Source organism: Oreochromis niloticus, linkage group LG10 (genome assembly GCF_001858045.2).
Source record: "Oreochromis niloticus isolate F11D_XX linkage group LG10, O_niloticus_UMD_NMBU, whole genome shotgun sequence".
Lineage (NCBI taxonomy): Eukaryota > Metazoa > Chordata > Actinopteri > Cichliformes > Cichlidae > Oreochromis > Oreochromis niloticus.
In genome coordinates, this window is record NC_031975.2 from 11,545,862 (window position 1) to 11,568,431 (window position 22,570).

Below are 22,570 nucleotides of genomic sequence, written 5' to 3' on the forward strand. Positions count from 1 at the left end.
AGCACAAGGCGTAAGTGTTGTACCTTCATTTTCTGGTATTCTATGGCAAACGCCAATCAGGCTCCACGGTGCACAGCAGTGAGCACAGGGCCACCTAGAGGACATGGGACTGATTAAGAACCCTCTCTGCTACTTCCCTGACCATATAGTGCAAGTTTAATTGATTTAGTCCAACACTCTGATTAAGAAGTGTTCCTTTTGGTTTTTGAGGAGTGTACATCCACCAAGCAACAATCCAAAGCACATGCTGCCCGTCAGCTTTGAGTACGAAGTAAGGAATCCAGGTAATCGTAAAACATTTTTATCATTTTGAGGTTTTAACTATCGTTTCAATTCATAACTATTGGGATGTATGAAATAATGTACCTACTGCTAAGTACTTCTGACGGACATGATGGGCAGTGGACTGAATAAGAAGTAAACGTTTTTGTCCACTGAGCTGTATGAGACATGACACCCTTTATTTTTAATACATGGCCACACGCGCACAAATATGTAATCATAGTCATGCAGACGAGTTTAAAAATTAATGCCTGCATCTTCGTTTCAAACACGATGGGGTACTAATTATTATCATGATTATCTATTTTTATTGCAGTTCTTTGCTCTATTTTCTCCTTTAACAGTGTACCTCACACACAGCTGAAATGCTACAGCTGTCAATATGAAGGAAAATAAAGCTACCATTTAAAAAGTGCTATTGTCTACACAAATACATTTTAAAATGACAAAAATCATTCACTTAACTGCAGGAGGAATTCACTGATCGCCGCGATCCCGTAAGAGTTAGAAATATCTAAATTTCACATGGTAATCTAGGGCAAATTGAGCGGGTTACTGTGGCAACTGATGGTGCTCGGATCTCCTTTGCCGTGCACTGCGCATGCGGGTAGTGTCGACACAGACTTTCGCAGACAGGAAGTGTGACCAACTTTTTCCACCATCCAGCCCTACCTCGGGTCTTTACATCACCCTTCCTCAAGTAATCTAATTACTTTCATCGCACACGTATGTAAGCAGAGGAGTGTGCTTTACTTTTAGTTTCACCCTGGTTCCGTTTATAACCCGCACAGCTTTCCTGTCCTCTCACAAACAAGCGTATACCCCTTTAACTGAGAGAGAGGGGCCGCGCAGTCAGACCTGCGACCGTTTACAGGCTCAGCCTTCCCCTCACTCCGGGATCCATTCATAAATAAGACGTCGTTTCGGCGAGGAAAGTCTGACTTTCTCACTCGAGGGGACCGGATGCGAACAGCGAGCGGGAGTCAGACACTTTCGCCTCCGCGCTCGGCGACTGTGGATCGGGGGCACGGCTGACAGCGCAGAAGTGACTTTCCATGGCTGAGCCCCCTGCTGTTGAGTTCATGTGCGAGCCCGTCAGGAGGCAGCTTGACAAGCTCCGTGCGTTTAGACCAAGTCTCACCATGCTCGCTTCCCCGCACTGTTTCGTGATTTCTACGCGCTTCCTCTTCAGCCGGGGCAGCCTGCTTTAAATAGCTCGCCTCTTCCTTTCTTCTTCTGGTTTACTCTCTACACACATCGGTCTATCTATATCTATACACATCTATTACTTCCAACAAATGACAGTACATCGGAGGAGGGGTGGACCTGACGTACCGATGGAGCAGTGAGTTATGGCAGCTAAAGAGGAACTGTATGCCAAAGTGACCCCACGGAGACAGCGCCAGAACCGGCCGAACACCATTAAACATGGGTCCACTCTGGACGTACTGCTGTCCATGGGCTTCCCCAAGACCAGGGCGTGAGTATACACAGCTTCACACACTGCTCACACCATTAAACACTGTAGAACTGACCATCAGCAGCCTGTCAAAGTTTTCCTTTATCTGCCTTTCGGCGTCAACATCAGCAGCTGATCAGCAGCATCTCTGCAGCTGGAAGGAGAGGCAGCGAGTCTGCTCAGCTGTGCGTGTTTGTTGATACATAATATCGCCCGTGGGGTCTTCTCAGATGACCCCCGTAAAGAAAAATGCTACAGCAGCTTTATACAGTAGGACTTCGGCTTATCTATTGTGCCATGCGTGACTTTTTTTCTTTTCTTTCTGCAATGCTGCAGAAAGTATTTAGTCCAACAATATGAACGCAAGCTACTCAATTTCAGCTAAAAAAAGACAGCTACAATGACTTAAGCTCAAGTGTTGCAAACCCAAGTACCTCAGTGCTGCCGTGCACGCACCTGTCCATGTGTTGTTTGGTCTTCTTCCCACTACTAAGGTAATAAAAAATGACAGGAGATGTTTAGTGTTGTCTGAGGCAGTCTTTTTTTGCTTTTGTTTGTTTTTTCAATGAGAAGCTGACTCCCTGGGCCTCTCCTGGATGTGCCTCTCAATACTTCTTTTCATTCATCCCTGAGCAAAGAAGTTGCCAGGAAACAAGCAGTACTGGCTTGTGACTGTAGTCTGTTGATTATGTAATTATACTGGAAAATGACAATGTGTGGTCTGCTTGCTACTATTGCACCCCCCACTCCCAAAAAAAATCATATAAATAACAAATATTTCTTATAAAAAACGAGGTCAACCAACAGAAGGATGCGTTTATTGAAACCAGGAAAGAAGAGTAGTAAAAAAATGGATGCACAGCTTTGTTAGTGTGTAAAGTTATGAACATTTCTGTTGCTGAGCCTTTTATTTCACTCCTGTCGTGTGAGCCTGTGGGCAAAGAAGCGTTTTATCAAACATGATGTGGTTTGTGTAACCCGACATATTGAGGAGGTGTCAAATTTTAAGTTCTGCACAGAGCTCCGTTTTTACATCTCAGCCTCCTCTCGCTGCGCAAACTCCACCTAATCACTTAATCTGTAATCATAGTGTCTCTCATTGCGCGCTCTGCCGTTGACTCCCACATTACATATATTTCAGCAGCCTCATCTTCTCACACAAAAGCCTTTCTGTACGTTCAGCCTCTCCCCAGGTATCAAAAGAAAGCTTAAATTACCGCCACGGCAGACAAAAGTGAATTACCTGAGAGTGCTGCGATTAACGTCAAGCTCTGATGCTTGTTTTGCCGTCTGGATCGTACAGATATAAAACTGTCTGCCCATTTAGAACGAGGAGTCAGAATTTAGCAGTGACCGTTGTCAGAGTTTTGCAAGTAGGCCGAAAGTGTTGAACAGTCTTTCGCTTTTGTTTAAGATGCAGCGTCTCCAAAATTAAACCTTTTTATCATTTGCAAAACTGGCTAAGGTCATCCCGGCTTTGATCGCTCCAGGCTGAAGCTCTCACTAGTTCTGCACAATGAACCGATGCAGACAGAGCAACCTGTATGCCCGGCCTTGCTTCTATTATTGATGACAGACTGATACACTTTGATTTGATTGAGGCTATTACATTCATAATGGAGCAGGATTATTAGGAGTCACTGCCTTCAAGGCTGTCTGGCCTCTCTGGCCTATTTATGATATTAGAAAACAAACATAAAAGGTGTTTTGTGCACACTCCCCCTAGAAAGCCTCATGTTGTGTGAGGCTCCTTTTTTACTTATATGACTAGTGATACCTAAATATAACATGACATTGTTATATTTTTGGAGCCTAATTACATGTGTGACTGCTTGCGGTTCCATATCCCATCTTATTTTTAGGGAATCAAATATGCACAGTTTTTACTAACCATTTTCTAGTCTTAAAATAACTGCACACAAAGCTTTTTTTTTTTTTCTCTAAGTGGAACATTAAAGACGTAAAAGATGAGGCGATAATGTCGCTCTGTATCTGATCGATGTGTAAACAGGCAACTGCTTTCGGACACGCTTGTCGCGTCTGCTTTATCAAGCGATAATGCAATACGTCCCAGTGTTGTCTTTGTACCACAGACAGCTTTGCAGTAACCCTCTCTAAACGAAATACTCCGATTCGTGTCGGAAACTGAGAAATCCACGATTAAGACATTTGGGGGCTGTAGTTCGATTCACTTAAAAGTTATCTTTGTTCTGCAGATGTGTTTCAAACGGTCAGAATCTACTCTGACGACCACGCCAGACACGTCGCTGTAAAATATCAAAAATAAACATCTGGTTATTAGGTTTTGTTGTCAGCTTCTCTCCCAGTTGGTATTGTGAGAGGGAGAGGTACTAATAGGAAAATCAGTTATCAGTCATGGCTCGAGCGAACAACGGCTTCATTGTGCTAGAGTTCTTTTTTTTTTTTTTCAGGGAGTAGGGAGCATGAATCATGTACACACACGCATACACGAACACGGAGTATTGGGCTTTCTGTTGTAATTGGGCAGCGAGGGGTCTGCTGAGTCATCCAGGAACTGACTTGTGTAATCAGATAGGACAGGGATGGACAGTGGTCTCTCTCTCTCTGTGCGATGATGCTGTCAGATGGTTGGAAGACGGTTTGGAAACTGAGCTCCTGACAACACAGACTTGCCATAATAAAAAACTGAGGACACGATTTAGAGTTAAGCTCATTTTATTTGGATACTTGACCAAATATTTGGTATTTTAGCTTTAGATTAAGATCATAGTTAAGTAGAGTTATATGACTATGGGTAGTTTTTCTTTTCTAGAAAATAATAATGGCAAATATAATTTTATTTTAAATAAAATCTATGCCATAGTGAGCAACGTAAAGGGGCTCGACCTCTACTGAAGACAGCTGGTGGATGATCACAGCATCTTTTCTATGGTAAAGAAAAGTGCTGAAACTATCCACTATGTAGGCTCATTGTCAATAATCCCACCGTAAAGAGAAGACTTCAAGAGAGAAAAACGTAGAGATTTCAAGGTGCAAAACATTCATCAGCCTCAAGAACAGAAAGGCCATTACAGAGCCGAAAATGGCCAAGCCGATCACTTGACTGACTTGGCCAGTCGAGTATGCATTCCACATACTGAATGCAAAAATGAAGGCAGAAGTACAAATAAACAACAGCTACACACAGCTGCAGTAAAGGCCTGCAAAGCATGACAAAGAAAGAATCTTTGGTGAGGTCCACAGACTCCAGACATCGTGCAAAGGGTCCTCAACAAGATCTCAAAATGAGTCTTTTTACGTTATAGGGCCGGGGGAGGAACTGCGTGTAAAAATAGCTGTAAATGTTTTATGCTTCAGTGCAATATCTTTGTTTATTACGTCAACACCTTAAGGGTAAACAAATTCTGCACATGAAACAGAAATTTGTGTCCAAAAATATGAAGCAACTGCGAGTATCGGACTAGAACTACCGTTTTGTTTTTGAAGCTAGACCGAGCCATCTGCTGCACTTTTGGTGATCTTTTGTTGTGATGTTATATCCAAGCTTCTAGTCACTTCCAGACATGGTCTGTATAATGACAGGTATTTTGTAAACAATATGTTCTGTGAAATTCCTTGATAAAGCATTTGCTTGCATCACTGCCACTGTAGTTAAATATTAACTTTCGCCATGAGTTTATACCCCCAGTATTCTCCGGCCTGCTCTACCTTATCAGTAAGGCCCTTTCTCTGTCTTTCTTCCTTTGTCCTGACTTGGATCCTGACTTTTCTCTGACCTCCAATTATCAATGAGTGTGTAATGTCAGAGCAGTGTATTACCTGAGGCTAAGTTTGACATAACTACGGTAACGGCAGCTTGTGGGCTGACTGTAGGTACCTGTGCTGATGGCAGATTTAGGCGCAGTTTTACAGCTCTTGAGAAAGTCAAGAGAGGAATTAAGCTCTTGCTTTAAACAAATGATGAACTATGTTAAGAGAAACTACGAGAAACAGACGGCGTGTCTGCGGCTTCTTCATGTCAGCCATGCATGAAGCACAGACCTGCCTTGAAGCAGCTGTAAGAAAAAAAATGTGACTGAAATAGAAACAAATTAGGATGTGAGCCAGCATACTAATTCATTAAAATGCCTTACCTCAGTGTTTATTGTGGCAGTTTGGAGCAACTGAAGCGTGAAGCTGATGACCACAATGCACCAGAACAAGAACCGCAGGAACAAAGAGCAAAGCTGGGAATTAAAAGAGTAAATAAAATATTTAGACACCCTTTTACTCACTTTTACTTTCATGCTAACAGGATGTAGACAAACTAGAAGTGGTGAAGGGCTTTTGTAATGCATTATGCAGAATGACCACTTCTCAGTCAGAAGGTCTGTGCTTCATCCCAAAACTCTCGTGCATCCAGGATTGTCGCACTCTAAACCAAAACACGGGAGCCAATAAATATTTGCACCTAAAATCCAAAATCTGAAATAAAAATATATATTATTATCGGGTGATCAGGCAGTTGGGTTTTAATAAGTGCTCAGTCTGTAGCGTATTAGAAAATATAACATCATAACTAAACACAAGTTCTAAGAAAATTGCTGCTTTTGAAAGGCTGGTCCATCTAATATCTGGCAGTTTAGCTTAATAAATGCCATAAATGTGCCCTTCATTTGTTTATTTGCCCTAAATCTGGTGTTGATTGTGGAAAAGGATGCAGCCCTTCTGAGCTCCAGTATAAAACCCTGACAAATGCTGACCAAAAGCCTCTGTTTTGGATCCCTTAACACGTGCAATTATCTTCAGGCATTGCCATGTCTGTTGGTTTCCCACAGTGCGTCTAAAGTGAAGAGGGCGCTGGCACTGTGGTTGCTGCGCTCTAACGTATCTATGCTCAGATAGCATAATATGTGGTAAATTTGTCGTTTCTGTCTTTGTTTCTGTTCTTTCTGTCTGTAAAGGCTTTTGTTTGTTTAAGAGGAAGTCGGTGTGGGACAATGTTCTCTTGCCTGCATCAGTTTCATAACTCCCAACCATAGCAGCTACATGCATGAACTTTACTCCCGTGTAACACGCACCAAAGGCATCAGTGAGGAACCTTTTCAGTTTAATTGAGGAAATCTTAATGTAGCTCACGTGTACATCAGACATGTTAGTGGCTGCTTGCAGTAACAAACTCTGAGCTTGCATTGCAGACGGCCAAGAGGAAGTCGCCCGTTTCCGGAAGTGGCTTGTGACCTTTAGAGTGTGCTCGTTTGAGGGTTGAAGGGTGGCTGACGCAGGGGATTTGCACGTCTCTTCTGCATTGTAAAAGCCTTTTATACCTCTTGAGTTGCTGTATTTTTTTTCTCAGTAGACAAATGCAAAACTTTAGAAAATGTGAACAATTAAAAACTCTATTTAGATTAAGCTTTTATTCGTTAACCTGTCGACAGGCCAATTTTAATCTGACCTTTGAGGCCTGGAAACAAAATTTTCAGGTGTAATTAAACCAAAAAAACCCCAGAATAAAGATCCTGATTTTAGTTTTCAGAAAGCATCCATGTGCGTGTCAGCTGCAACTCTTGAACATTTGCTGTTTTGCTTTGCTTTGCATGACACATCCGCGGACTTTTGATGAATGCTGTGTTATGCGTCACAATTTTGGCACCGAGCCTCACATATTCTTAGTGAAACATTCGCCCTGTGCACTTTGCCTCATTTCACTGACGTCATGGGGCACTAAAAATAACATGCTAAAACAGCACACTTTGTTTTAGTTTTTGACAGAAGCGTTTCTAATCAATTGCTCAAACAGCAAAGCTCGGCGAACACAGTGAGCGACTAAACATTAACTTTGGCAACACAAACGGCTCACAGTTCATTAACTGGTGTCAATCTCTGACTTTCTCCATCTGATCTTGTGGATTTGATGTGTCGATTGTGTGGAAATAATGAAGAGTAGTGGCCCGTGACACGGGCCATACACTGCTTGTTTGTTAGAGGGGTGCTACTGAAATGTTGCTTTGATAGCTCTAAAGAAAGCTCTGAATGTACAACACCAAGAGATCAAAGTATATATAGTTATATATTCTCTAAATTCTTTTGTTAATTTTTTTTCAGTTTTGAGTTTTTGTTTTAATTCAGTTCAGTTTCACTTAGTTTCCTTATTGCACTTTAGTTTTTATTATTTGAAAAAGCTAGTTTTTGTTTTGTTTTCAATATTTTTAGTTTTTGTTTTTGTCTTTTTAATTACTTAAATATTGAGGGTATTTGTAAGGGGCAAGATTAGTAAAAATCAGAGCTGGTATTTTAATAAACTGCTCAAAAAAACTAAAGGAAAACTTTGAAAACACATCAGATCTCAGTGGGAAAGTAACCATGCTGGATATCTATACTGATATGAACTAGGTAATGTTTTAGGAAAACATTGTTTGATGGAAATGAAAATGATCAACTTACATTGGACTGAATTCAAAGACACCCTGAAAAAAAAAAGTGAGGTTAGGCAGGTTAGGGGCGACCGTGGTTCAGGGGGTTGGGAAGCTCATCTTGTAACCGGAAGGTTGCCGGTTCTGTCTGGCTTGGTCGTTGTGTCCTTGGTCCTTGACCTACTTCCTACTGGTGAGGGCCAGAGGGGCCGATGGCGCGATATGGCAGCCTTGCTTCTGTCAGTCTGCCCCAGGGCAGCTGTGGCTACAACTGTAGCTTGCCTCCACCAGTGTGTGAATGTGAGAGTGAATGAATAGTGGAATTGTAAAGCGCTTTGAGGGTCTCGAAAAGCGCTGTATAAATGCAATCTATTATTATTTTTGCTGAAATTTAATTGCTGCAATTCAAAACCTAATGGCTGCCACGGTGCCGTTGCCTAGCCTGTAGAGGTCTGTGACCCACCACCAAACCAGTCATGTGATGTTAGAGGCAGTATAATTTTCTACATGGCTTTTCCAGATCCTGTACATGTGCTCAGGGTGAACCTGCTCTCATCTTTGAAAAGCACAGGGTGCCAGTGGACCTGCCAATCCTGGCATTTCATGACAAATGCCAGTTGGATTCCACGGTGCCGGGCAGATACATTCACACTAGCGGTTCCTAGCAGATTGCTGCAGTCGCCTCTAGTTTGCAAGGAAGATGCCAAGCTGTCTACAAACACTCACAAGCTGAGACGCCGTAAAACTAAAGAAAGCAACGTTAAAACTTGAAATATCGTTTATCATATATAACCTGGCTTCTACACAATATATTATGCTGAGAACCAATTAGCTACCAATATATCATTATGTCATGTTATAATGTCATCATGTTGCCTAGCAACCAGCTAGCAATGGGTTAAAATATCTAGTTTTTGCAATTATGCACCTACAGCACCTTATAAAAGCATCATATTGTTTTCATTTCAAGCCATTTTAAACAGAACAAATAGGCCAAACAACACTGACGCACGGGCATCTACTAGTAGATTAAACAGACAAGATAAAACAAATTAGCTATAGAGGTGTTAGCAGGCAAATGTCTAAACATTAGTGTGCTACAACTTTGCGCTGCTTCCACTTTTTGCGCATACCAAATTGACCTCAAAGATGTGGCTAGTTTAATAGTGGGATTTTCAAACTTTTGAGGGTCAGAGATGGGTCTCTTGATAGAACATTTTGCAAGGACCCTTTTATAATCATACCACAGGTAGCTGGCTTAGTGTCACTAAGTCAGTAAGCATAAACAGCTACCTGACTCGTGGACCAAACTTGTCTTCTGAGTGAGCTGAATTCGAGACATAAGTGCTTTAATGCACAGACATCAGAGTTGCATCAGTTTTCTCATCTAACTCTCAGGAAACAAAATGCCATAAAGCATCTCTTTCAACATATACATTAAATCTACATAATGGAAATGTTAAGTCTGTAAGCGTTATTGCTTTGTTGGCATGAACGCATTAGCCTTGTTGTATATAAGGATACTTGGAGGCAATGTATCGTGAACTATAATGATGAATCAGCTATTGGCTTCATTCAGACCTCTAAACCACAAAGTTCAGGCCTCATGTCTGGCGTGGGCTTACCATCTATTTGCATAGTCTGCTAGATTGGCCGAAGGGGAGCCCCTTTCCTCTCCTGATGGGGGCTTTCCTCGGGCTGCAGTTTTTTTTCAGCAGCATCAGTCCTATCAGCCCTGTGGCTATAATAAGTTGCAAAAAATGTGTGGCTAGTAAACAGGAAATGTTGATTTGCCTATTGAGCGAAGTCAGGAGGGGCCCCTGGGAGCATTTAACACATTTGTGTGTGTCCTAAGATGTGTTGATATGCTTCTTTTTTTAACTTCTGTTCTTCATTTGTGGTTTGCTACTTCTTTGGAAATTTATGTAACTAACCTGCATGGGAAAATATCCAGTTCAACTGTAATAAACAGTCCGCTGTATATTACGTGTGAAAAACCGAAAACATGCAACACAACGCTTTATCTGAAATGGGCTTAAATGTGGAAACAGGAACTAAACACAGTTGCCATGTGTGGCTGCCATGAAAAGCTGTTTTCTGTATTGCGTGCAGCCGTGGTGCATGTGCAAATTAAGTTAAAGCTCCATTCAATAATGGTCTCTTTCTGTTATACTTCTGCGTGACGGAAACCTAATCCAGAGTGAGTTCACTAACAAATATATACTCTGGCACGACACGGAAAAAACATTTGAAACATGGAATTAATTCATGGTAAAAGAAAACGCATCGACCGCTATAGCCAAAAAGTCTTTCTCTTTTTTGGCATTTAACATTTTTAGTAAGTGAAGGCTGGAATAACTAGTCGAACTATTTTGTTCTCTGTATTTATGGCAGTGTTGTCTTTATTTATCATTCTACTCTGAAGTGGTGAAGGTGCATCGATATTTTTGATGGAAAGAAATAGACAATATTCTGTGTGTCAAGACTTTACATCTCGTCCTCACTAGGTCTTAACTTAACTTGTAGATTCGCCTTCATCACCAAAACTGTATGACTTTCTCAGTCTCTCACATTGTTGTGGAGGATGTTTGACCCACTCTTCTTTCCAGCGTCACTTTAGTTCAGCTGACTCTATAACATTTTGCCATACAGACGACTTCATGGTAACTCAATGGCTGCGAGGTGCTCAGGTCCTTTTACTGCAAAACAAGCCGAAATCATCACACCTCCACCGCTGTGCTTGACAACCAGTATGAGGTGTTTGTCCTTATTAGAAAACCTTCGAAATGTACTTTCTTTTTACCATGACTGCATCCAAATATGTACACTGATATGATCTACATGGGTTGTGTGACGCTAGTTCTTGTTATCAGTCATAACCACTCTGTAAAGTAGGCAAGGGCTCGTCTGAGGTTGGATTATGAAATGCAAGCGTGCATGTAGGAATTTGCGGTGGCAAAAGTATACATGACACCTTTAAGCATGTCTGTTGGTGGACTACGACTTCCTTGTGGTCCCGCATGTCAGTCAAAATCAGACCATGAAAGTACGGCTTTAAAAAAGTTGAAGATATTTCTGAAAACGGCCTCGACGCATCTTGGAAATGACTGCAAGAAATGCCAAGAACAACGCATACTTAAATCACCTCATTTCTTTTTCAAAAACTATTAGAAATGTGGGAAAGTTTAATAAAGAAGGCACCGAATTCGAAAGTGGGGATTTGAAAAAAGTATTGCTACATTTATAATTTAGTATAAGGATATTTCATTTTCAAAATGTGTAGCACTTGATTATAATATTCCAATATGAGCTTTAAAAATTGTGGAAAAATTACCTTCTTTATTAAACTTCTGGCAAAGGAATAGATCACATGCATGTGATTTCTTGCTTAATCAGTATTTTAATAAAAAGATATTCTTTTCTAAGGGAACTATGCATGGAAGAGCTCATCGTGAGAACATTACACTTACAAGTTTTAACAAGTTTCCTCAGAGGAGTCACACTAGAGGTTTGAGTGTGAACACTCTGGCCACCTGTATAACATTTCCAAAGTGAGCCATCAAGTACAATCATGAAGAAAAATGGTAGCAAAAAACACACAGCACAAACCACAGTGAAACATGCTGCAACGAAACAAGCCTGGTGGTATTTAGCACAGCTTCCTCACAGGAAGAGGCTCCTCTGTTTCTCCAGGCATGAAAAAACCTGCTCGGTTACTGTTACCTACTTCAGTCAAGGACACTCTCACAAAAGACATTCGGAAATCTCAAGAATTTTATTTGTGGATTTAATAAAGGAGGAAAAATCGACAAGTTTCAGACAGACATATTTCTGAATCGGCTGTTAGCTGAAACGTATGATTTGATCAAACGTGTCAGCATCGTTTGCTTTTTATGTTTTTACTTTGAAGTGTTGCCGGAGTCGGTAATGATGTCCTTTTCACGTGGACTGATCCACGAAAAGCTGAAGCTTAAACTCCAATCTTGTGCGTTACATTTTCAAAATACACACATACAAAAAAATCTTTTGTTTAAAACATTGCCCTTTCTAAAAATCTGTGCCACATAGATGAATAAAAATGGCAACACCATCCTGCTTGATGTTGTGTTATTGTTTATACATGGATCAGGGGTTCTTCTCCTATGAAAATCTTTAAAAAAAAGGCAGATTAAATTCAAGTGCCGTTGCATCAGTTTGCTCTCTGACTCCGCACTAAGAGCATTACTATTATTTAATATCGCAAGGGTTCACTCTCATAAAATACCAAGGAGATAAGAAGCAAGAATCCAATGTTCCAGCCTGGATTGGATTTTGTGACGTCTCAGTCACATCTGCATGTAATCCCATCATGCCTTCTGAGAGAAAATCCCCTTCTTTTCCTCCTCCACACAGAACCAGGTGGAATCTTTTGAAAAGGACAACTGACTCTCTTTCTTAAACCTCCTCCTTACAGTGGTGGTGTAGTGCTGAAATAGTATAAATAATAGACTAACCAAATTTTTTGACTCTCACTGTAGCTGATATATAACTCAAGTCTTTATGTAGATCTGCGTGAGCCATCTGTTATGATCCTGTAGGCTTGGCGCTCTCATCGCGCACGCTGTGCTCTTTCAGTGCGCGCTGCCCCAGGGTTGGGGGGATTTCGCCGTATCTAGGACCCTCTCACTGGGACAAATTTAAAAATAGCTCATTGAGTTCGAACATCAGGGCGGCACAATGAACTCTGTCCGTATCACGCTATAAATTCAGTCAAATGGTGACCATACAATGGTGCAGAACACAACCCCTTGTTCGCTTTTATGGCTCATTAGAACTGCCATTAAGAGTACCAACAAGCAAAGCTCTCTTATGTGAGAATAGACATATCATTTAGAAAAATGTGACATTATTATGAAGGTTTTGCTTTTAGGGTTATCTGATGCAATGAATGAGAGCTAAACAGACTCAGAGCTCTGCTTTATTTTCAAGCACGCCACAAAGCTCAAAGGAGATGGAGTTGGGTGGCTTGTAGCTGAGCTTTAAAGCTTAAATGCTACAAAGCAAAGTGCAGTTACTTAACATGAATTCCCTGTTGTTTAAAAATGAAACTGTCTACTATCTTTCTTTACTCGTTTATCAGGAATCCAGCTCTTACAGGATGTAATACCAAGCATAAGATATATTCGACAAAACAGCAAAGTTTGTGCTACAGTGCACCAATGATTTGCAGTGCCTGTGTGCTCTGAACCTTCTAAATTACCGTCTCTTGCAGATATAATCTGTGTTAGTCCTCTAAGAGCTGAAGAAACCTCCTTGAATCAGCACATCCCTTCAGAGGCAGCCTGCAATAACAGAGCTTTTATAAAAAGATGCTAATTAGATTTTGAACACTCCAGAGTAATCATTCAATCAGCTCTCTGTTTCAGGAAAAAAAGAAAGAAATTAGAGTATAAAATGACACAGATAAATCTTGTGGTAGGAACCGTTCATTTTATATCATATTAATACAAAAAAGGTGTTATTTTATCTGTCATTTATAGCAGATGTTGGTATCGTGAAGCTGGGGTTTGGTTGGCCTACATTTTTAAGCAATGAGACGAGTGATTTGAATGTGTTGTTACCGTAATCGAGTGTGCTCGACTTCATGTTCGACCTCAGTTAACACTAACACAGGGAGAAGCATCTCCCAGTAGGTGGCCACACCTAACTGATGGTAGAACCAGACTGTCCTAATGCATTCTTAGGTCTTAGCAAAGAAGCTAGCTGCTTCAAGTCAGAGTCTGTTTCATGAACCTCTGGTATGAATAATGAAAGAATTATTGTGTGCTTGCTGTCTTTTTACTGGTCTCTCTGGATGTTTGTTCTTTGCTCACGGTCACACGGAGGCGCAGCAGTCTCTTCCTAATAAATACAGTCCGGAAGAGAAAGTATTGATTTGTGTGGCTGTGCTTTGATCTCCCCCTCTCCCTTTCTCTTCCTGTTTTGCAGCCTAAAAGCTCTGGTTTCGACAGGAGGGAAAAACGTCCAGGCGGCTTGTGACTGGTGAGAGCAACACATGCGCACACTCAACTTTACTCTCCCTTTTGTTATTGCTTAACAGGAAATCAAATGGATATTCTTGACATGGCAAAAATATACTGACTTAATATAACATTTTATTGTCACGTCAGATTGCACTTACAACCATCGCTGCCCTCTGCTGGACATTAGCTGCTCCTTCCTTTTTATCTTCCATTATCACAGTTTTTTTTTTTTCCCCCTCTTTCCACTTGACGTCCTCTTGGTCACTCCAGGCTCTTCTCCCATGTCGATGACCCCTTCCTGGATGATCCTCTACCCAGAGAGTATGTGTTATATCTGCGACCCAGTGGGCCACTGCTCCAGCAGCTCACGCACTTCTGGAAGCAGTCCCGCCTGTCTTGCGGCAAGAACAAGGCACACAACATCTTTCCCCACATTACCCTCTGCCAGTTCTTCATGGTCAGTCTCAACTTCCCGTGTGTGTGTGTGTGTGTCTGTGTGTTTAAATTATTCGTGCTCACCCAGAGGAAGTTGTTTTCAGTTTCTGCACATGTACAGTAAACATTTAATATATGCTGTCACATTTCCGTGTGAAGCCTGCTGCAGAGAACGCAGTGAACAATTTAGAGGCGAAAGAAGTGCTTGCAAATGCAACATGTTAGATTTGTGTTTGCTGGATTGGTTAACCTCATGTAACCTCTTTGTGGTCTTCAAATTTAAAATCTGTCCCTCAGTTGTTAGCTAACTTATGACCCAAGTTCCTCTTTGTTAAAGCATTACGTCTATGTGTAGAATTTCAGCCCAATTTCTCCCAGTTCAAAGCCTTGCATGCATAGACATGCATTGTGAGACAGGATTTGAAAGTGGTGAGTGCCACAGATGTCAAGGCGCGGAGCTGAGCAACTGAAAACTCTACTGTAAACATCATGGTAGTCAAAGGGACTGTGAGAAGAACACCACTGGGGCCAGTCAGGAGAAACTCAGAGTTGCAAGCAAAGCAGGGGTTGATTTCCTGGAGCCAATCACAAGTGGGAGAGTGGTGTTAGGTTTGGTAGACAGGTAGAGCTGGATGTCATCAGGATAACAGTAGAAGCTTATATTAAAAAGTTGATTAAACTTTTCAGTGGAAGTAAATAAGTAATGAATAGGAGAGGACCCAGAACAGATCCCTGGGGAGCACTGGCAATAACTGGAAATGGGTGGGATTTTACATGAGTGTGACTGAGAGCCAAGAGATGGGATTTAAACTAGTTTAAGGGCGTGTCTGCGTAAACTTGAGAGCTATTTTGACAGGCCTTCTTTGTTCTTCTAGTTGCCAAAGTTTTCTATTGATAGTACTGTGTAATGAAAAAGGACCTAAACAGATGTTTGCACTAAACTCTATATTTGCCCATGTGCAGATTGTTTTTTGTATACATATCACTAGCAATGACAGAGTGTTCAGTATATCACTGAGTTTCCTGTGTTGTTATCTCCTTTACGCTCAGTGTACTGATGCGAAGGTGGAGGCTCTGTCCGATGCTCTCCAGACCACCATGGCCAAGTGGAAAGGTCGCATACCTATGCCCCTCCCCCTGGAGCTCTACGTCTCCTCAACCTTCATTGGTCTCTTCGTGGAGGAACAGATGGCAGAAGTTCTGAAGGGTTTTGCTGCTGACTTTGCCAGTGAGGCCGCATCAAAAGCAGGTTCAAGTCCTCTTTTTCCCTGTGGTTAAGAGGTTATACATGAACGCTGTCTTGCAGACGCAGTGTTGGATGCTAATGCTCCCAGGCTCTCTGCAGCAATGATTCAGTTCAAAGGAGTAGACAGACATTTGGATGCCTAATTGCTTTCTGAGTTTTATGAAAGGATCAATACAATTCTCTCTTGCTTATCCCATGTATTAGAATTATTTGAGCAGCACTGCTTAATGTATTATTATTTGGGGCTTGGTTCGCTAGTTGATACCATATCCTGGAAGTTCCTTTGCCTGGCTAAGAGAGTCCATCATGTAGCCATTGACGAAAAACTATAACCATGGAACTGTACCATGGTACAGAGCCAGGCTAGCTTATAGTAACATGAAAGGTAGGCTGTATGCTATCGTCAAGGTTAAAGGTCAGAAGTGGTACTAGTATTTTCTATATTTTCAGCTGGTGCATCCCAAGAAACCCTTAACTTTTGCATGGAAAAGGCACATATTAGAGTTAGGCTTAATATGGTTGGGCTGAATTGGGGGCACTTATAGGCTTTGGAGAGATGCTGAACGCCAAGATCCAGGTTTTCCCAAAAAAATATACCACTGTGACACGATCTGTAGTGTTAATTACTTTACCTGCCAGTGCTTTTATTGTTGTGGATGACTGGTGTGTATATGTTGTTCTTTGTTATCCTTAATCCAGATGTTCATGTTGAGCCCCATAAGAAACAGCTTCATGTCACTTTGGCTTACCACTTTCAAGCCAGTAGCCTTCCGGCTTTGGAGAAGTTAGCCAAAAATGTCGACGTGTCTGCAGGGTGTGACTGGCTGGCCGTGCTCTTCTCCAGGGATATTCGGTTTGCTAATCACGAGGTAGACTCTCATTTAGTACCAAGTAACAAGCATGTTTCCGCTCCTCATTTGTAGCTCTGGCACTTGAAATTGCTGCCGTCTTAATGGCTCTTAATCATCTGGCCCCCCGCAGACACTGCAAGTCATGTACCCGTACATGCCTCAGAACGATGATGAGCTGGAGCTGTTGCAAGGAGACTTTATTTTCATGTCTCCGATGGAGCAGAGCACCGCTAGCGAAGGCTGGCTGTATGGCAGTTCGCTGAGTACGGGGCTGTCCGGCCTCCTCCCTGAGAACTACGTCAACCGTGCCGATGAGTCTGATACATGGGTCGTCCATGGGTAAGTAGGGGAAGCAGGGTATTCAACATACACATCAGCAATGTGGGTAACTGTGCCCTTTTTAAAACTCTATTAACAATTTAAGTCATTTGTGTTTTGTTTTTTGTTTCATTTTCTAGGTCTTACTCCTTTCTTAACTGTGCCTCTCCATCGAACTCTGGCAGCACTGTTGGTGGGCTATTATTTGATGGACAGCAAAATGACAGTCTACTTGACAGTCTTGTGGATCCTCCCAGCCTTCCAGGCCTCTGTCTTCCTATGCAGGTACAGCCCATGTTAAAGTACAAAAAACAAAACAAAAAAACATCACGAACCTCACTGTTGTCCTGTAACAATCCCAGTAAAGAGTTTGTTAATGACAATAATTACTGCGTGGGCTCCTAGCAGAGGCTCCAGATTAGTGCATGTTGTCTTTAATGACTCACAGTTTCAAACAATTCTAATCGTAGGTGTCAAGACCAGCTAGTCAGCCCTCCCTGTCCAAGATGAGGCTGTTTGTGTGTCGCCATGGGGAGAGGATGGATGTGGTGTTTGGCAAACACTGGGTCACTCAGTGCTTTGACTCCAAAGGTAAGGGTTTACTAGGGGGATGACCATGTTTTTTACACATTAGTATGGCATTAAACACGTTTGACTTGATTTATTATATTTTATTTGTGATGTCCAGGCAGATACATTCGCTCTAATCTCAACATGCCAACCAGTCTCCCAGCTCGAAGTGGAGGGCACCGGGACTTTGATAAGGATTGCCCAATTACTGTATTTGGCGCCACACAGGCCCGTCTTGTTGGTTGGTATATTTTACTTTTATTTCATTTACCAGTGCAAAGTTAGCCCAGATTCTGAAGAATTGAGCTTTTTAAGACTGAAATTTTTTTATTTCCCATACTACATGACATGCTCGCCTGTGGAATCACACTGTATTTTGTCCTATCTCAGGGGAAGCCCTGTTAGAAAGCAATACAACAATAGACTTTGTTTACTGCTCTCCTTCTCTTCGATGCATTCAGACTGCTCAGCACATTCTTCAAGGTAGGAACTCATCTTCACAGACGTCAGTGTACTGACACCAGCACCTACTCAGCTTCTTTCTACTATGTGATATTTTCAATGTTAGCTTTGAGTCATAAATCTTTAGTTCAGGTCTTATCACAGTGAGACTTTTCTAGGTCTAGTTTATAAAGTGTAACAGGACCTTCGTAGTATGTAGACACATCAGTATGTCTGCTTTAAAAAGGCAAATCCTTTTTAAAGGTTACCTCGTTTGCACATATTTATACATTTCCTTTACATTTTACTTCAAAAAGAGTAAGTCTCAGTTCAACTCTCTGCCAGGTCTACAGCAGGACGGAAAGACAAAAATCCGTGTGGAGCCAGGACTGTTTGAATGGACCAAGTGGGTTTCAGGTACATGTTTACCTGCCTGGATCCCTCCAGCTGAGCTGGCTGCTGCTAACCTGAGTGTGGACACAACATATAGGTACACAGCAACACTAACACTATGGAGGTTGTGCTATTTTCTCTGATCCTACAATCTACTTCACCTCTTGTATCTATTTCGTTTTCTCCTAGACCTCATATTCCCATAAGTAAATTGACAGTTTCAGAGTCCTATGACACCTACATCAGCAGGAGCTTCCAGGTGACCCGAGAGATCCTGACTGAGTGCAAAAACTTGGGTAAAGTATAATAATTAACATGTATCCAGGATTTTTAAGTAATTGCTTAGTAAGCATTAAATGTTGCCAACATTCACAGGCTAAAACAGCCACTTTATGTGGATAAAACTGTAGTTTTCAATGTTGTACTTTTAAACTTTTTAGCTAGACTTTTTAGCTCATAAAACACGCGTATCCAAGAAACCAAACATCATCAATGGCTTAGTTTGGGACAGAAAGCTTATGGTATCTGAGGAATGTGACTCTATGTTCTCTACCTCTTTCACACAGGAAACACGGTCCTGTTTGTGGCCCATGCTTCCTCCCTGGAGGCCTGCACTCGCCAGATACAAGGCCTCAACCCCCAAAACTCCAAGGACTTTGTCCAAGTTGTCCGAAAGGTCAGTGTAGCATTTTAGTTTCAGCGCTCCTTTCATTTCCTTTGTAACCTCTCCCTTTCTCAATGCTTTGTGTTTTTTGACAACATGCACATCTGTGTCTTCTTTGTGCAGATTCCTTACTTGGGATTTTGCAGTTGCGAAGAAATGGGAGAGACTGGGGTGTGGCAGCTGGTCGACCCACCGATCCTGCCTCTGACACACGGGCCCAATCACAGTTTCAACTGGAGGGAAATGCTAATGCAAGATTGAAGGATATGCTCTTTGGCTCTCTTATCTTGAACTGCTGAACAAAAAGTGGCTTCCATCAAAAGACATCATGCAAAAAAACAAAAAAAACAAAACAAAAAAGAAGTGCATAAATGAAGGCAAATGTATTCAAACACACTGCTCAGGAACGGGAATGTACAGTTTGTGTGGAGATTACAGAAAAATGTGTTACAGTTTGGGCGGGACTTTGCTGCATTATCCTCAGTGATATACTTGTTAACCCAAAATGTAGAGGTGCTGCGAGGAATGTAGACGGCTGTTTGACTTGTTGATGGTTGCCGATGAATCAGGTTTTATGTCACGAGAGGGTGCCTCATTAAACTGTGTCTGCGGGCCCCTCTTTGGCAGAGAGGGGAGGGGGGTGACGACTTTGTGTTCTGCTGCCTTCTCACACACTGTGACCAGAATTAGTTGAGAAAGACTTGTGTATCAGAAAAACTATATTGCCGTGGGTCAAAAATAACTATTTAACTTGTAGCTATGACCCTCTGGTGAAAAAAACAAACAAAAAGCACAAAAGAAATGTTGACAATCAGACAGGGGAGAACTGATCTTCATCGTTTTTTGGTGCTCAGGTGGGTAGCTTGTTATAGGTTTGATTCCTGTAAAATGTCATATCATTTTCTTCTGTGTTAACATTTATCTGCCCACATGACTCATTTAATCTTGCTGTAAGCCATGGCCTATGGGATTTGTCTGGAGACAACCAAGTCAATATGACCAAGAAAATTTATATGATCATATACAGAATGTTGTTGTGTTGTTGTTTTTTTATTGACTGAACCTTCTGCTTACTTTCTGTGACCCCGACGCCCCGTAAGCCTGACCACGACAGTACTTTTTCGACAACGTGATGAATTTTACTTTTTCTGGATTACATAAGATCCCAGTTATTTGCTGCATGAATCTGAAAATCCACAGATACTCTAAAAATTAATAAAACAAGGTTGTGGAGCTACGAAGGCCAGCATATATCAACCCTTCATGTCTTCTGTAAAGACCTCACTCCCTCTTCTCGTGCAGCAAGAAAATGAGCATAAGTGGACACTGCAGTGCAGTAGAGCAGTGCCGCCCATATCCCCTTACTGTAAACTGTCTGCACAAATGCATATCAATTAAGTTTAGTTGCTTTAAGGTTTTACTCTGTACCAGTTGCAACATCAGGCACAGATACACGTGGATCTGTACCCGATTTGTTTTTAAAACAGTAATGAATACAGGGACATCAAACTCATTTTACACTTTGACATTAAATCTCTGAGCACAGGTTTAATGTATTTGTATTTTATGTTATGTATGTGTAGTGCTTTTGCACCACTATATTTTGGATACAATGTACTCAACACCATTTATTTGAAGGCTTTAGGTTTTTCTTGTGTTGCAAATAAATTGCATTTTATTAGCGCAAGCTACTCAGCAACATATAAGTACTTAAAATTATTAAAGAGACATATACATGAATGAATAATTATGATAATATGTATAATAAAATTGCCATTCTACATAATTAGTACAGGTACTATTTGAGGTAGTACCTATACTAAATATGTACTTCAGGTATTTTAATGTTTGATTATACAAATTGAGTACTGTTAGGCTACCAACTAAGGTTGTAATTTTTACTAAAGTAAAAAGTCTGAATGCTTTTTTCCACTGCAAAACAACTGTTCACCACAGAGTTATATTTAAAGTCTTGTGCAGAACCCCTGCGCATGAATCTGAAAGTAATTTTTTTCTATTATAACTTTATTTCTGATTAAATATCTGGATTTCCTGGAGCCTCCTGTGCCACCCTATTTTTTTTTAAAAACCCAGTGGCATACATTTCTGATTGAAAACACTTGTTCAAGTCATAAACGAAAAGGAACTAGTTTTTTGCAGCTACTTCGACCATTCACACATTTTATTTTCAGACATCATGCTGCCAGATGTGGTTTATACCATCTCAGACTTCCGTTTCTTTCAATTGCCTACTATAAACCTTGCACTGCCTGCAAAGAGGATTTCTTGGTTAATGTGTTAAATTTATCAACATTTTATGAATCTGAAATATTAATTTAGGACATAGAAGAATTATACAAACTCACAAATAATACTACGCTAGCTAAAAGTAATTGCGCTAACCTGTTCACCTGCATTTCCTCCGCCTGTTCGAGGCGCTTAGTATAATGCACTTTTAATAGTGACGAAACTTTAAAAACTACATTTTATTTTAAATCCGTGGGACCACTAACAATATATTAAACTCACTACAGGTTAAAGCGCACAGGTGAAAAGCACCTGGGACATGAATAACTACTGTATTTGCATGGTAGCCCCACAAATGGAACTTTCTAGCTAACACAGGTTCTTCCACGTGATATGAGAAGATGAGGAGGATATAAGGTATGTTTGATTTATAGCCTACTGCTTATTGCATAGTCTAGTTGTCAGAGTAGTTAAAGTCGATATAGTGTATAGCAAATATTACATTAACAGTATATCTTGTAGTATGTTAAGAGGATTGAAGATTCAAGACTCAGTTACTACAGGTGGCGCAAAAAAGAGACTTAATGAACATGAGCTATTTACAGGCTGTGTGCATGTCTATGTAAAATATATTCAAGAGGGTTGTAATTGTGTGAAGCTGAGCAGGATAAAGTGCACTTTACATGAGTTATTTAGCACATTATAAAATGTATATAAGGAGGTATGTCAGATTGAAGCAACATAGCTCAATTCGCCTAACGGTGTTTTAGATACTGTCATATGAAGTGCCTTTAATTTTAATTCTTGCTGTAAATATGTAGCCTCAAACCTTTTTTGCTGTTACTGGCTTTTTTGACAACTACAGGGATTATCTAAGGATATGCATCTTGTTCTAAACTGTATAAAAAACGTTATTATTACAGAATTTTAAATATAAATGATCACTAGGAGTAAATTGAGTGCTTCTAAAATCTTAATCTGCGTTGCCCGCGTTTCTCCTCAACATCACTCACACACAAACTCTTGGCATGCAACACAGCGCCATCTAGGACTCGCGCTAGATGGCGCTGTTAAACCAATCTCAGAGTCCCGCATAGTCAGTTACTCACAGGCTCACAAACACTATGAGCCAGCAATTTCTAAATTCTGCCCCGGGTAACATGTAGATTAACATTGATCCTGGTGTTTGATCTGTTTTGCCTCAGAGAGCTGTGTGTTGGGCCTGAGTGGCATTTAAACTAATTCAGTTGTGGGTTCCCTACACTAAAATTTAACAAGAAAAATAGGA

General features: G+C 41.1%; 1 protein-coding gene across 1 annotated transcript; it reads left to right on the top strand.

Moving 5' to 3' along the window:
* The first annotated feature begins 895 nt into the window (after positions 1–895).
* Positions 896–20,990, top strand: ubash3ba (ubiquitin associated and SH3 domain containing Ba). Its single transcript, XM_003446798.5, has 14 exons — positions 896–1,762; positions 14,083–14,136; positions 14,388–14,574; positions 15,603–15,801; positions 16,498–16,667; positions 16,780–16,988; positions 17,108–17,252; positions 17,438–17,558; positions 17,656–17,778; positions 17,928–18,020; positions 18,324–18,468; positions 18,561–18,667; positions 18,938–19,047; positions 19,159–20,990. The coding sequence occupies exons 1-14, from the start codon at positions 1,635–1,637 to the stop codon at positions 19,294–19,296; spliced, it is 1,929 nt and encodes a 642-aa protein (XP_003446846.1). The 5' UTR covers positions 896–1,634; the 3' UTR covers positions 19,297–20,990.
* Positions 20,991–22,570: the final 1,580 nt, after the last annotated feature.